The sequence below is a fragment of the Lactuca serriola genome, chromosome 1, assembly GCF_051521515.1.
Source record: "Lactuca serriola cultivar US96UC23 chromosome 1, Lser_US96UC23_V15, whole genome shotgun sequence".
NCBI lineage: Eukaryota > Viridiplantae > Streptophyta > Magnoliopsida > Asterales > Asteraceae > Lactuca > Lactuca serriola.
In genome coordinates, this window is record NC_136408.1 from 9,517,910 (window position 1) to 9,531,582 (window position 13,673).

The window sequence follows — 13,673 nt, forward strand, 5'->3', positions numbered from 1 at the left end:
TTCAGATGATTGTCATTAAATATTAATAATAAAAATCATGTTACTTTATTTTATTTGAAATTTTAATTGAAAATTTCGCAGCCAAAAGTTATAATTTTTTATTGATTTGTTCAACAATATATCTTTCAAGAGCTTGTACTTCTGGTTTATCATATTGATTTGTATCATTGTACGAATAAAAATAACACCATATCATTTTTAATCTGAAACGAAAAAAGGAAACATGCATAAATTATACTATATATTAAAATTATCCAACCTTAGCTACAGTAAAGTGGCTAAGGTTTGGCATGATTGGTCCCTAGGTATTTGTATATGGTCAATTTCTGTTTTTTTTTTCTTCAGGGGCCTTTAGATCATTTTTGAAATTGGAGTTGTATACGTCTTCTTTGTATTTGTATTTCACCGCCTTTGTAAGCCAATGAGATTTCAGTGTTATTCTTCTTAACGACTACGTGTTATGGTCTGCTCCTGTAGAATTTCATGATGAAGAAAGATGAAGAGAAGAATGAATCTGAGAGAAGAATGTTTTCCATTAATTCTCACAAATGAAAGAGATACAATCTATATACATAATGGAAAGCTATTACATAACACACACAAACTTAGCTAACTTCTAACTACCAAATTAATTAAATTACAATGTTATCCCTGTTTATGTAAAAATGACGAAACTACCCTTGTGATCATTTAGAAGTATTATGTTGACACCCCCCTCAAGCTGGTGGATATGAGGAGAAACCAAGCTTGGAAACTGCATCTTTATGATTAATACCACTTAAATTCTTCGTGAATACATCTGCTAATTGATCTTTGGTATTAATGTGAGATAAACTGATTAAGCTATCCTGTAACTTCTCTCGAACATAATGACAATCTATCTCAATATGCTTGGTACGTTCATGGAAGACAGGATTGGTTGCAATGTAAATTGCAGAAAGATTGTCACATTTTAATGGAATGGGTGTCAAATTTTCTACTTGAAGTTCTTCAAATAATCGACTGATCCATGCTAATTCAGTACAAACTCTACGCATTGATCTGTACTCTGCTTCAGATGAAGAAAGTGACACAGTGAGTTGCTTCTTTGATTTCCAAGAAATAGGAGTACCACCAAAAAGTATAAAGAAGCCACTGACTGATCTTCGTGTAATGGGACATGCAGCCCAATCTGAATCACAAAAAGCTTCGAGCTTGATAGATGAATTGTAATTGAAATGCAAACCTTGAGAAATTGTCCCCTTCAAGTATTGTAATACATGAATAGCTGCATCATAATGAGATTGAGATGGTGTTTGATTAAATTGACTCAAATGTTGAATTGAGAAAGCCAAATCGGGTCTGGTATGCATTAGGAAGTTCAATTTTCCAATTAATTGCTTGTAGAGTGTAGGATCTACTAAAGGATTCTCCATTTTATGAACCAATTGGAGCTTTGCTGGCAAAGGCATAGTTGTAGTGGGCAGATCCATGATTGAATAAGTCTATAAAAGATCTTTGATAAACTTTTGTTGATGAACAATGTATCCCGTATCAATCTTGTTGAATTCCAATCCAAGGAAGTAATGTATTTGTCCCAAATCCTTTATTTTGAATTGGTCATGCAAAGAGTTTTTGATGTTCAAAATTTCTGTTGGATCATTTCCAGTTACAAGAAGATCATCAACATATATAGCAATAATAACCATTGAAGTAGAAGATTTCTTGATGAATAATGAATAATCATTAGCTGATCTGGAATATCCTTTTGTGATAAGAGTTTTAGACAATTTATCATACCATTGTCTAGATGCTTGCTTTAAACCATATAAAGATTTTTTGAGCTTGCAAACAACTGAGAAGAGACTTTATAACCAGATGGAAGTCTCATGTATACTTCCTCATGTGAATCACCATGCAAGAATGCATTATTTACATCAAATTAATGAATATCCCACCCTCTTTTTACAGCCAAAGCAACTCAACATCTGATTGTATTAAATTTGACAACAGGTGAAAATTCTTCACCATTGAATTTGATAAAGTAGGTTGAGAATTCATCAGAATTTTGAGAAATCGAATACAAATGGTGTTGAATTTGATAAATGAGAGCACCGTTTGATTGTTCATACCTCTGATGTAACTCAGACCAAATTTCTTTCGCAGTTGGGAGAAATAGAACGCTCTCTGCGATTTCCTTGTGAAGAGAGTTAAGAAGCCAGCTTATCACCATTGAATTAACACGAGACCACTTTGGAAACATTGGGGAATTTTCTAATGGTGGTGGTGTTGGAAATTTATATATAAAGGAATTGCAAGTTGGCAATTTCCTTTGTATCCCACATTGGTGGAGAGAAGAAACTTTTGAAGGTTTATAAGCCTATTCCTTTGGTAAGCCTTCAAAGGCTTTAGTGGATCAAAGGATTGGGCCAAGCCCACGCGCGCGCCTAGCCTAGCCTAGCACTAGCCGACGCCGCGAGTGCGCGAAATGGCGCGATTTAGGCGCACTTTGCACTTTGCACGACGCATCGGTCGCTGGGAGTTGAGGAGCTTTTGTTTTTGGTGAGTTCGGGTCAAGCCGGTTGACCGACGTTGACTTCGTGAAGGATAAGTCATCGGGGCATTCTAGAAGGATCAGGAAATGGCTTGCTTAGAGAGCAAGTCGTCGCCCTAGGGTTTCTGGGAGTTGAGGAGCTTTTGTTTTTGGTGAGTTCGGGTCAAGCCGGTTGACCGACGTTGACTTCGTGAAGGATAAGTCATCGGGGCATTCTAGAAGGATCAGGAAATGGCTTGCTTAGAGAGCAAGTCATCGCCCTAGGGTTTCTGGGGCCGGCCTGTGGGGGCCCGTTTTATGCCTTCTAGGGTTTCGATACCTATAAATATAGCCCCTAGGAGCCATTCAGAACACACACGAATTCTCAAAGCTCTCTCCCTCTCTCTGCGTTTTTTTCTTCTAGTTTCCGAGTAGTCGCTTTGTGTTTGTCGATTTCCAGTGTTGTTGGAATATCGATCTAGCTGCATTAAATCCTGGGGTTTTACTCTGTTGCTTACAGCCTATACAAGCGAAGTAAAAACCTTTAAGGACAGGAATCTGATCCGTGCAGTTGCTTCAAGATCAAGTCAGCTATCAACAGGTCGGTTTTACTTTTCTGTCTTGTGTTTAATTCGTCCAATAACAAGACAGTCTTCTTCTACCTTTCTTATAATCAGATATAGTCGAGAAGGATAGATCTGGTTTCTGGACGAAACTTGGTAAATTTAATAATAATAATTGAATTCATTATTCGCAACTAATCGACATATAATTCACAATATTATTTGTCGGTTTCCTTGCGTGTCTTTTAGTTTGATATACAACAATCTTAAAGTTTTTTTACTTGTGATAAATCAACAGACTAATGGACACTACTGCTAGCCTCCACTTCATGAACCAAGAGTTTGCCAAACTTAACCAATTCGATGGTCAGAACTACACCCGTTGGGCCAAAAAGGTCAAGTTCATGCTTCATGTCTTGAAGCTCTCCTTTGTGTTGGACCCAAAACTGGCACCAATTCCTGAAAATCCAATTCCCAAGGAGGGGGAATCTGTGGACCCAGCGGTCATTGCAGAACTGGAAAAGTAAAGGATTCTGCGTAGAGAATCCGAGGAATTGTGTGTGGGTCACATCAAGAATTCCCTATCTGATCGGCTCTATGATCTTTACTCGCCGTTCAAAGATCCAAAAGAGCTATGGAATGCGTTGGAACTTAAGTACAAGGCACATGAGGAAGGTACTAACAAGTACCTTGTGTCCAAGTACCTTGAGTTTCAAATGGTTGATGACAAATCGATTATAGAGCAAGTGCATGAACTCCAAGTCATGGTCAACAAGTTGAACGCACTCACCATCTCTCTTCCAGAACTCTTTCAGGTTGGTGCGATCATCGCAAAACTGCCACCCTCGTGGAAAGATTTCTCTAGGAGAATGATTCACAAGTCTGAGGACTACTCCTTGGATGATCTGATGAAACACCTCCGCATTGAGGAGGAAACTCGCATCAGGGACAAGAAAGGTAAAGTTGGACAAAGTGTGCATCAAGTGTCAGCTGGGAGTTCTAGCCACAAAGGCAAATCTGGGGGACAGAACAAGAAGACCTTTGGACCCAAGAAACAAAGCTTCAAGAAACCGGGTCATCAGAATCCTAACTCAAAGCCAAAAAGGGTCGGTCCTTGCCACATCTGCGGAGAGATTGGGCACTATGCAAGAGAATGCAAAGATCGCAAATCAGTACCGGTTGCACACGCAGTCGAGAAGGTGACTGACATGGTGGCCAGTGTGAACCTTGGAGAGATTTTCATGATCTCCTCTCTTACTCGAGCAATCTGTGCTCGAGGTTGGTTCGTGGACACTGGAGCCACTGTGCATGTTTGTAGGCATCGAGAAAGCTTTAGCACCTACCACCCCATGCCACAAGGGACGGTTGTCATCTGTGCTGACGGCCACAGAGCTGAAGTTCTAGGAAAGGGTGATGTTCGATTGAAGTTCACACGTGGTGAATGGGTGACTCTTCGAGATGTTCTTCATGTTCCTACCATCTCGAAGGGTTTGGTTTCTGCGGACAAGTTTGACAAGGGTGGGTTCAAGATGGTGCTTGAGAGAGGCAAAATTGTGATCACTAAAGGCAGAAGACATGTTGGGAGGGCGAACAATACTTCGGGAATGTATCGCTTGTGTCTTAGTGATGAGGGTAATGTGAGTGTTCCTAGTGTTGAGTGTGGTGTTTCTAGTGTTGCTAGTGTGTCGGGTGTTGGTAATGATGTAATTGATGGATTGGTTGCTAATATGAATGAAGTGAACTTTTCTGGTTATATTGTTTGTTCAATTTCTTTATGGCATAAACGTTTAGCTCACACTAATGTTAAAAACATTGAAAAAAATGCAATCTAAAGGTATGTTAAATATGACACAAAAGATTTTGAACAATGTGAAACATGTGTAAAATCAAAGTTCACTAAGAAACCATTTCCATAAGTTAAGAGAAACACATCTTTACTTGAGTTGATTCATTCTGATATATGTGAGTTAAATGGAATCCTTACTCGAGGAGGAAAAAGGTATTTCATCACATTTTGTGATGACTTCAGTAGATATCTACATGTTTATTTGCTGAGATCAAAAGATGAAGCTTTTGATGCATTTAAACGATATAAGGTTGAGGTCGAAAATCAACTTGAAAGACACATCAAAATTCTTCGCTCGGACAGAGGCGGAGAATATTTCAACCAAGAGTTTGACACATTCTGCGAAGAGAATGGAATCAAACATGAGAGAACATCACCATACACCCCTCAACATAATGGTTTAGCTGAAAGAAAGAACCGAACTCTTTGTGAGATGGTCAACTATATGTTGAACCAATCGGGTCAACCAAACAATCTGTGGGGGGAAGCACTACTAACTGCTTGTTATGCTCATAACAGGATCACTAGTCGTGTGATTCCTACAAGCCCTTATGAGTTGTGGAAAGGTAGAAAGCCTAACATAGACTATTTGAAAGTGTGGGGGTGTGTTGCTTATTATCGGACTCCCGATCCTAAGCGAACCAAATTGGGAGCACGAGCTAATAAGAGTATATTTATTGGATATGCTCAAAATAGCAAGGCTTACCGATTACTAGATATTGATTCTGGTGTTGTTGTTGAATCCAGAGATGTGGAATTCTTTGAGGACAATTTTTCTAAGGATGAAGAAAACTCTAGTCATACAACACCTACAAGTACCTCTCAAGAAATACTCCCACCTCCTCCCATTGTGGAGGAACCAAGGAGAAGTACTAGGGCTAGAATTGAGAAAACCTTTGGAGATGATTTCTATTCTTATTTGGTCGAATGAACACAAAAGAAAGTGACGAGAGAGGTCATCCTTTCAATTAATTTGGATGATGATCCTAAGACCTTTACTGAAGCCATGTCGTCTCGGGATGCTCCTCTGTGGAAGGAAGCAATCAATGACGAAATGGATTCAATTATGGGTAATGGAACTTGGGAGTTAGCTGATCTACCCAAGGGGAGAAGACCCATAGGATCCAAATGGATATTCAAGAAGAAATATCATCCTGATGGATCCATATCTGCTTATAAAGCAAGGTTGGTTGCAAAGGGCTATAGGCAGCGAGAAGGGATCGATTATTTTGATACCTATGCCCCAGTTGCTAGAATTAGTTCAATTAGAACTCTCATAGCAATATCAGCTTTGAAGGGATTGTACATTCATCAAATGGATGTGAAGACAGCCTTTCTGAATGGTTATCTCAAAGAGGAGATTTACCTGGAGCAACCTGAAGGTTTCGTAATACCTGGACAAGAAAACAAAGTATGTAGACTTGTTAAGTCTTTGTACGGGTTGAAACAAGCTCCTAAACAGTGGCATGAGAGATTTGACACCACTGTGACTGCCTTTGGTTTTCAGCACAATAGTGTTGACAGATGTATTTATTCTAAACATACATCTGATTACATAGTAGTTATATGTCTTTATGTTGATGATATGTTGATCATTGGCACTCACCTAGAAGGTATTCTTGAGACGAAGAAATACCTATCCTCGAACTTTAAGATGAAAGATCTTGGAGAAGTAGATACTATTCTTGGTATCAAGGTGAAGAGGACAGGTGGTCAGATTTCTCTGAGTCAATCTCATTACATAGAGAAAATTCTGACAAAGTTTCAACATTTGAACATTAAGGAATTTAACACTCCTTTTGATTCAAGTGTGAAACTTAAGGTGAATTCTGGTCGAGATGTGGCCCAACTAGAATATGCTAGTGCAGTTGGGAGCATGATGTATCCTACTCACTGCACTCGACCTGACATCGCATTCGCTGTAAGCAAGTTGAGTCAGTATACAGTTAATCCAGGGACGGAGCACTGGAAAGCAGTGGGTAGAGTACTAGGATACCTGAAAAGGACAAGTACTTTTGAATTGACATATTCGTCATTTAATGGAATACTTGAAGGTTATTCTGATGCCAGCTGGATTGATCACACCAGTGATTCAAAATCCACAAGTGGTTGGATTTATACTCTAGCTGGTGGTGCTATTTCTTGGGCGAGCAAGAAACAGACATGCATAGCTTATTCAACGATGGAAACTGAGCTAATTGCCTTAGCAGCAACAGGCAAAGAGGCGGAGTGGATTCGAGATCTACTTATGGATATGCGTTTGTGGGATATTCCGATGCCTTCAATACCCATGTACTGTGACAGTGAGGCCACACTCTCTAAAGTATATAATGTGGTATATAATGGGAAGTCAAGACATGTAGGTCTGCGTCACAATTTTGTGAGACAACTAACTGAAAAGTGGTACCATCAAGGTTGTCTATGTCAAGACAAGTAGGAACTTGGCAGATCCGTTTACCAAACCTCTGACGAGAGATATGGTTACATCTACCACGAGAGTCATGGGTCTAAAACCATAATAGAATCGTTTAGTGATGGAAACCCAACTTGACATTAGTGCTCCTAATTTTCAAGTTTAAAGGGTAACAACGAAATCACTAACGATAGAAGGTACTATCATTCATGATAGATCCATGTGAGGTAGGATAGTGCGTCGTTGCCGAGAACGAGGTTGAGTTACGACTCTTAACGTAGTTTTGGAGACATCTAAGCAACGAAGATATTGTAAAACTATGCCTATATGATCTAGAGGTGGTGCCGCCTCAAGTGAAGATTAGTGGTTTATCTTCTAAAGGGTCATGAAAAGGATTTATAGCGCATGGCCATAATAGCGCTCAGGGAGAACACAAATATGACTTGTGGTGTGTGGGGGTAAACCGGAGAGGTCATTGAGGTTCATGGTTTAAACCTATAAGGATACCATTGAATCGGTCTCTTCTTGTTTGTTCTCATTAAACTAGGGTTTAATCTTCGTGACACCCGAGTGACATCATCTGTCTGAGTGAAAGGAAACTTACCAACTTGGTGGTTGGAAATTTATATATAAAGGAATTGCAAGTTGGCAATTTCCTTTGTATCCCACATTGGTGGAGAGAAGAAACTTTTGAGGGTTTATAAGCCTATTCCTTTGGTAAGCCTTCAAAGGCTTTAGTGGATCAAAGGATTAGGCCAAGCCCACGCGCGCGCCTAGCCTAGCCTAGCACTAGCCGACGCCGCGAGTGCGCGGAATGGCGCGATTTAGGCGCACTTTGCACTTCGCACGACGCATCGGTCGCTGGGAGCTGAGGAGCTTTTGTTTTTGATGAGTTCGGTCAAATGGTTGACCGACGTTGACTTCGTGAAGGATAAGTCATCGGGGCATATGGCTTGCTTAGAGAGCAAGTCGTCGCCCTAGGGTTTTTGGGGCCGGCCTGCATCGGTCGCTAGGAGCTTTTGTTTTTGGTGAGTTCGGTCAAATGGTTGACCGACGTTGACTTCGTGAAGGATAAGTCATCAGGGCATATGGCTTGCTTAGAGAGCAAGTCGTCGCCCTAGGGTTTCTGGGGCCGGCCTGTGGGGGCCCGTTTTATGCCTTCTAGGGTTTCGATACCTATAAATATAGCCCCCTAGGAGCCATTCAGAACACACACGAATTCTCAAAGCTCTTTCCATCTCTCTGCGTTTTTTTCTTCTAGTTTCCGAGTAGTCGCTTTGTGTTTGTCGATTTTCAGTGCTGTTGGAATATCGATCTAGCTGCATTAAATCCTGAGGTTTTACTATGTTGCTTACAACCTATACAAGCGAAGTAAAAACCTTTAAGGACAAGAATCTGATCCGTGCAGTTGCTTCAAGATCAAGTCAGCTATCAACAAGTCGGTTTTACTTTTCTGTCTTGTGTTTAATTCGTCTAATAACAGGACAGTCTTCTTCTACCTTTCTTATAATCAGATCTAGTCGAGAAGGATAGATCTGGTTTCTGGACGAAACTTGGTAAATTTAATAATAATAATTGAATTTATTATTCGCAACTAATCGACATATAATTCACAATATTATTTGTCGGTTTCCTTGCGTGTCTTTTAGTTTGATATACAACAGGTGGAAGAGATCCATCAACAAATTGAAGCTTATTCTTTGCTGATAGAGACAAAATCATGGATCGTTTCCAAGTAGCAAATCCAACTCCAGTGAAAACGGTAGAAATAAGAATTGCACTAGGATTATCTGAAGAACCAAGGTAATAAGGGCTAGAAATGTCGATTGTTGAAGATTCAATCGGAATCTGTGGTGCGGCCACTGTAAAAAAAATGATTGAAAAACAGAGATTGAAACGATTTACGGAAGACGTTCACAAGATCAAGCTGATACCATGTAGAATTTCATGATGAAGAAAGATGAAGAGAAGAATGAATCTGAGAGAAGAATGTTTTCCATTAATTCTCACAAATGAAAGAGATACAATCTATATACAGAATGGAAAGCTATTACAGAGCACAAACAAACTTAGCTAACTTCTAACTACCAAATTAATTAAATTACAATGTTATCCCTGTTTATGTAAAAATGACGAAACTACCCTTGTGATCATTTAGAAGTATTATGCTGACAGCTCCCCTACCTCTTTTTATGTATTTCTTCATCCGAGATCACTGCTTCTCCTTTGCTTGGGTTAGTCCACCGCCTCAACTACCACCGACTCTTCCACTAAGACGAACCTTGAACCCACAAAAAAATCTCACCGGTGCTCCCTCTTCTTCTTCCACCCCATTGCCTTGCTCTCTCGCCAAAGATCGTATGATCGAGTAGCAACGAAAGATGCTACTGAAGAGCTGGTGACGTCGACGACAAACCTTCTCCTTTTCTACATGGATTGAAGCTTCCATCTTCGATTGGAGAACATTCGGCGCCTTCGTTTCTGTTTCAGCTTAGAAAATCGATTCCCCTCCTCCTCCGTCGTTTTACTATTCCAGGTTTGGTGTTCGCCATCTACCTTTTTTTTCTGTTTCTGTGTACTGCCATCTGTTGGGAATGGAAGAAAGAAGCATGTGTATATGCCTTTGACTGAACCGCCATCTGTCAAACGGATTTACCGACCCAATTCTTATCCAGGTATTAGTCGCCCTAGAAAATATGTATATGCCTGAATTAGCCTACTGATTTAGAGACCAATTCTTTTCCTCGCTTTACAGTTCCATGTTTACTTTAGCCATATAAGGGATATTCTTTTCAACCCATGTCTTTTAATTATGTATGATTCACAAAGTGCATATTGTCATTAAAGAACTTATTGTGATTTTGGTGTGGATGCGAGGTGGTAATGGAGGCGGGTGAATGATGGCTTGATTGGAGAAATAAGGGAGGTGGTTGACGGTTGTTTTAAGTGGGAATGGTGGAGAAGTGGTGGTCAGGAGTGGGGGTGATGATGGATTAACGTGTTGTTTTCATTGAAGGATGTTCATCAAGGTTATTTTAACTTTACCTTGGTAATTCATGAAGCTATTCCGATTCCCAGGTGACGATTGTTCATCCCTCTTTCTATATGCTTTCAATTTCATGTTTGTTTAAGTGTGTTCTTAATTTTAATTTATTTGTTCGAATATAAGAATGGGCAAGTAGAATGAAGCTTAACGATAGACTTTACTTGCTCAGGTATTAGCCGCCAAATATTAGTAATGTAACAACTCTGAAGTAAGAATTCCTTTTTAGCATATCTTGGCACACAATCAGCACCTAGACAATCAGCAGCTTCTTGAACCTTCAATCACGTGCATTCTCCCATTTAGATTAATCAGAGAAAAAGACGAAAATGCCCCTAAAAAAACTTGAGACTTACACGAGCGATTGCATTAGCAGTTTCAGTTGGCGCTATTCTAGGGCTGCTCACTATTGATTTCACCTTCAAATCAAATTACAAAAAAAAAAAAAAAAAACTGTATAGTTCCAAGCATGTCCATAGGCATGTTACTGTTATCAGATTCAGAATCACTACCCTGTTAAAAAAATCTCAAGAAAACCAAATTAGGGAAATTAAGAAAACAAACAATTTTTTTTTCACAGACTGGTTTATTTATTAATATTACCTCAGGGTTTCCATGGCAGACAAGTACAATCCGTTTACTAGCTTTCCTCCTTGCAGAACTTCCAGAAGCAATAGGGGAGCTTGGAGTTTGATTTAATCTGGTAAGACATATATATGGAGATCCACCTTCAGGTTGTGGGACAAAATCTAGCACACTTACACCACAGTTGCTTTGAAGTAAAATACATTGAATCAACATCAGGTATGACGTTAACAGACTTCTATTTTAAAATGAATCTAGAAATCCAAAAGTTTTTTTATTTTCATTTCATGGATTATATCTTTTCCGTCTCTATTGCATCTTTGATTGATTAAACCTATTTCTAATAAGGACCTTTTTTTTGCCTACTACCTGTTTGATAAAATGCCACAATTAATGAAAAAATAAAGATCCAAAGGTTAGCAGGTGGAGGATAAAATTATGCAGCATTTGTACGAGATATTGGTGTTCTATCAGCAGATACATATCTTTTGGAGGAGGTAAATTAAATTATATATTTTTTTGGTCAACATGTGGTCAAAGGAAACATTTTCAGTTTGATGAAAAGTGAAAACTACTTGAATGGTTGTCGTATGATTTTTTTAATAATATTTATGAATGTTGAGGAGGGTTTTAACAAATTGTTGATGTTTAATTAATTATTTCTCGAATTAATTGACTGTTGCATTGATTTCCTATCTTCATCTTAAAACAGTTTTATGTTATAACTTCCATACAAATTATGTATGATATGTTTTGTTGATAATATTGTTCTTTGTTTACTATATTACAGAAAGAAGTTGTTCAACTTACTTGCGAGTGTGAAAGACATTTTGGGACACAATCTGGTGGAATGGATCAGGTATATACATATAATATTTCTCATAAACCAATGAACTTTTCGAGTAATTACATTTTGTGCTTAAATGCAAAAAATTAACATCATACTTTCCTTTATAATAAATGAAAGTGGAATGGTATAATGAACGCATAGGAAGTAACTTGAAAGTACAATGTTATAATTTGTATTTTTTTATTGAACTAGGCAATATCCATAATGGAAAAACGGGATTTGCTGACCTAGTAGATTTCAACCCTCTTCGTGCAACTGATGTGCAACTGCCAGCTGACGGAACTTTTCTAATTGCTCATTCATTGGCTGAATCACAGAAAGTTGTAACTGCTGCAACAAACTACAATAATCGTGTTGTTGAATGTTGTTTAGCTTCTGTAAGATTAAAGAAAAGTCTTTTTTTCATTATTTTTGTGTTGCTTCAATGGTTTGATTGGTTTGATGGAATGGAATGACCCATTACATTCTGTTCAACAAAACAAATAGTTTCTTTTCTTCATTCCAGTAGAATGAATCATTCCATTCCTTTTCCAATTCATTGTTGTATGTCCCTAAATCCTCCATAACAAATGGGGCCTATGTGGCAAGTAGTCGACTAATATTCTATATTTACCTCTCTTACATTCTAATTTTTCTTTTCACTTTCCACCTATTTTCCTAATAATCATTCTATTTTTGAAAACTCTATATTTATTTATTTATTCATTTATTTATTTTTTGCAGATTTTATTGGGCATAAAACTCGGAATGGAACTTGAAGAGGCAATTTCAAAAGTAAAAACCATTTCTGATGTAGAAGCTTTATGTGCATCCTTTTTTGGGGCCCATGGGTCTTCCAACCCTACCATTGCTGTTAAGGTATTCATTCGGCTACCAAAAATGATGACATGGCACGAGTGTCGCCACGTCATCATCTAACTCCTATAATATATTTATATTCGACGTTTTGCTTTAAACGGTAAAAAACATATAACTTGGTTGCTATCTTTGGTTAAAAATAAAAAAAATATCTGAAAGAGGAGCCTTATACATCTAATGAAATTGAGATAATCACCAGTAAAAGCTTAGATTCCATAATTTTTTACTCTGCCACTTCACTGGATGTGATAAAAGCTGCCACACATTACAAGTTATTCCAGGTAATTTCACAAAATACCAACCTACTTTCTCATGTATTCCATCAGTTAATTTTTTTTTTACTTTAAAAAACTTTCATTTGTAATTATTTTTTGAATCACTGTATAGTTAACATTTTTTTTTTTTTTGTAAATTTGTTCTATCAGGGAGCCTTCCATGTGTACTCGACAGCGAAACGTGTATATGCTTTCAAGGATGTGGTGTCATCAAATTCTGAGTGAGTCTCACTATTTTCTATGATTTTATATTTTTTTTATAAATAAACTTTGTTTATATCTTTTTAAAGTCCGGAATATGGGTAATATTGGAATTTGTTTTTGCATTGAATAGGAGAGGTTGAAGAACCTTGACGATCTAATGAATGACAATCACCATAGTTGCAGTGTTCTATTTGAGTGCAGGTTTAGGCTTTATTTTTCCTTTCTAATTTTTTTTCCTGTTACTCGGTTATATCGGTTTAAATGTTGTTAACAAAAAGCAAATTATGGTTGTTACGGGAAGTTTCACCCTTTTTGATGATTGTAATTTCAATTTCAGAATTTTAGAAATTGTATTTGTTGTGCTTTTTCCAGTTATATGTAATTTGAATTTCGTCCAATCTCACAAACAAATTTCTTCTGTAAACATATGATATTTATTGTTTGACAAAACTACAAATTTGGTCCTTGTGGTTTGCAAAAACCTTTGGATGGGGTCCAAAAAGTTTCCGGCTTGCACCAAAGGT

The 13,673-nt window shown here is 38.0% G+C and overlaps 1 protein-coding gene and 1 pseudogene across 1 annotated transcript; one reads left to right on the forward strand and one right to left on the reverse strand.

Annotated features, from left to right (window-relative positions):
* Nucleotides 1–716: 716 nt before the first annotated feature.
* On the reverse strand, nucleotides 717–1,472 carry LOC145051371 (secreted RxLR effector protein 161 pseudogene; annotated as a pseudogene).
* A 9,621-nt stretch (nucleotides 1,473–11,093) lies between these two features.
* On the forward strand, nucleotides 11,094–13,170 carry LOC145051396 (galactokinase-like). The gene is made up of 7 exons (XM_078999401.1): nucleotides 11,094–11,181; nucleotides 11,407–11,459; nucleotides 11,753–11,821; nucleotides 11,930–11,936; nucleotides 12,005–12,189; nucleotides 12,536–12,670; nucleotides 13,096–13,170. The coding sequence occupies exons 1-7, from the start codon at nucleotides 11,094–11,096 to the stop codon at nucleotides 13,168–13,170; spliced, it is 612 nt and encodes a 203-aa protein (XP_078855527.1).
* The last annotated feature ends 503 nt before the right edge of the window (nucleotides 13,171–13,673 follow it).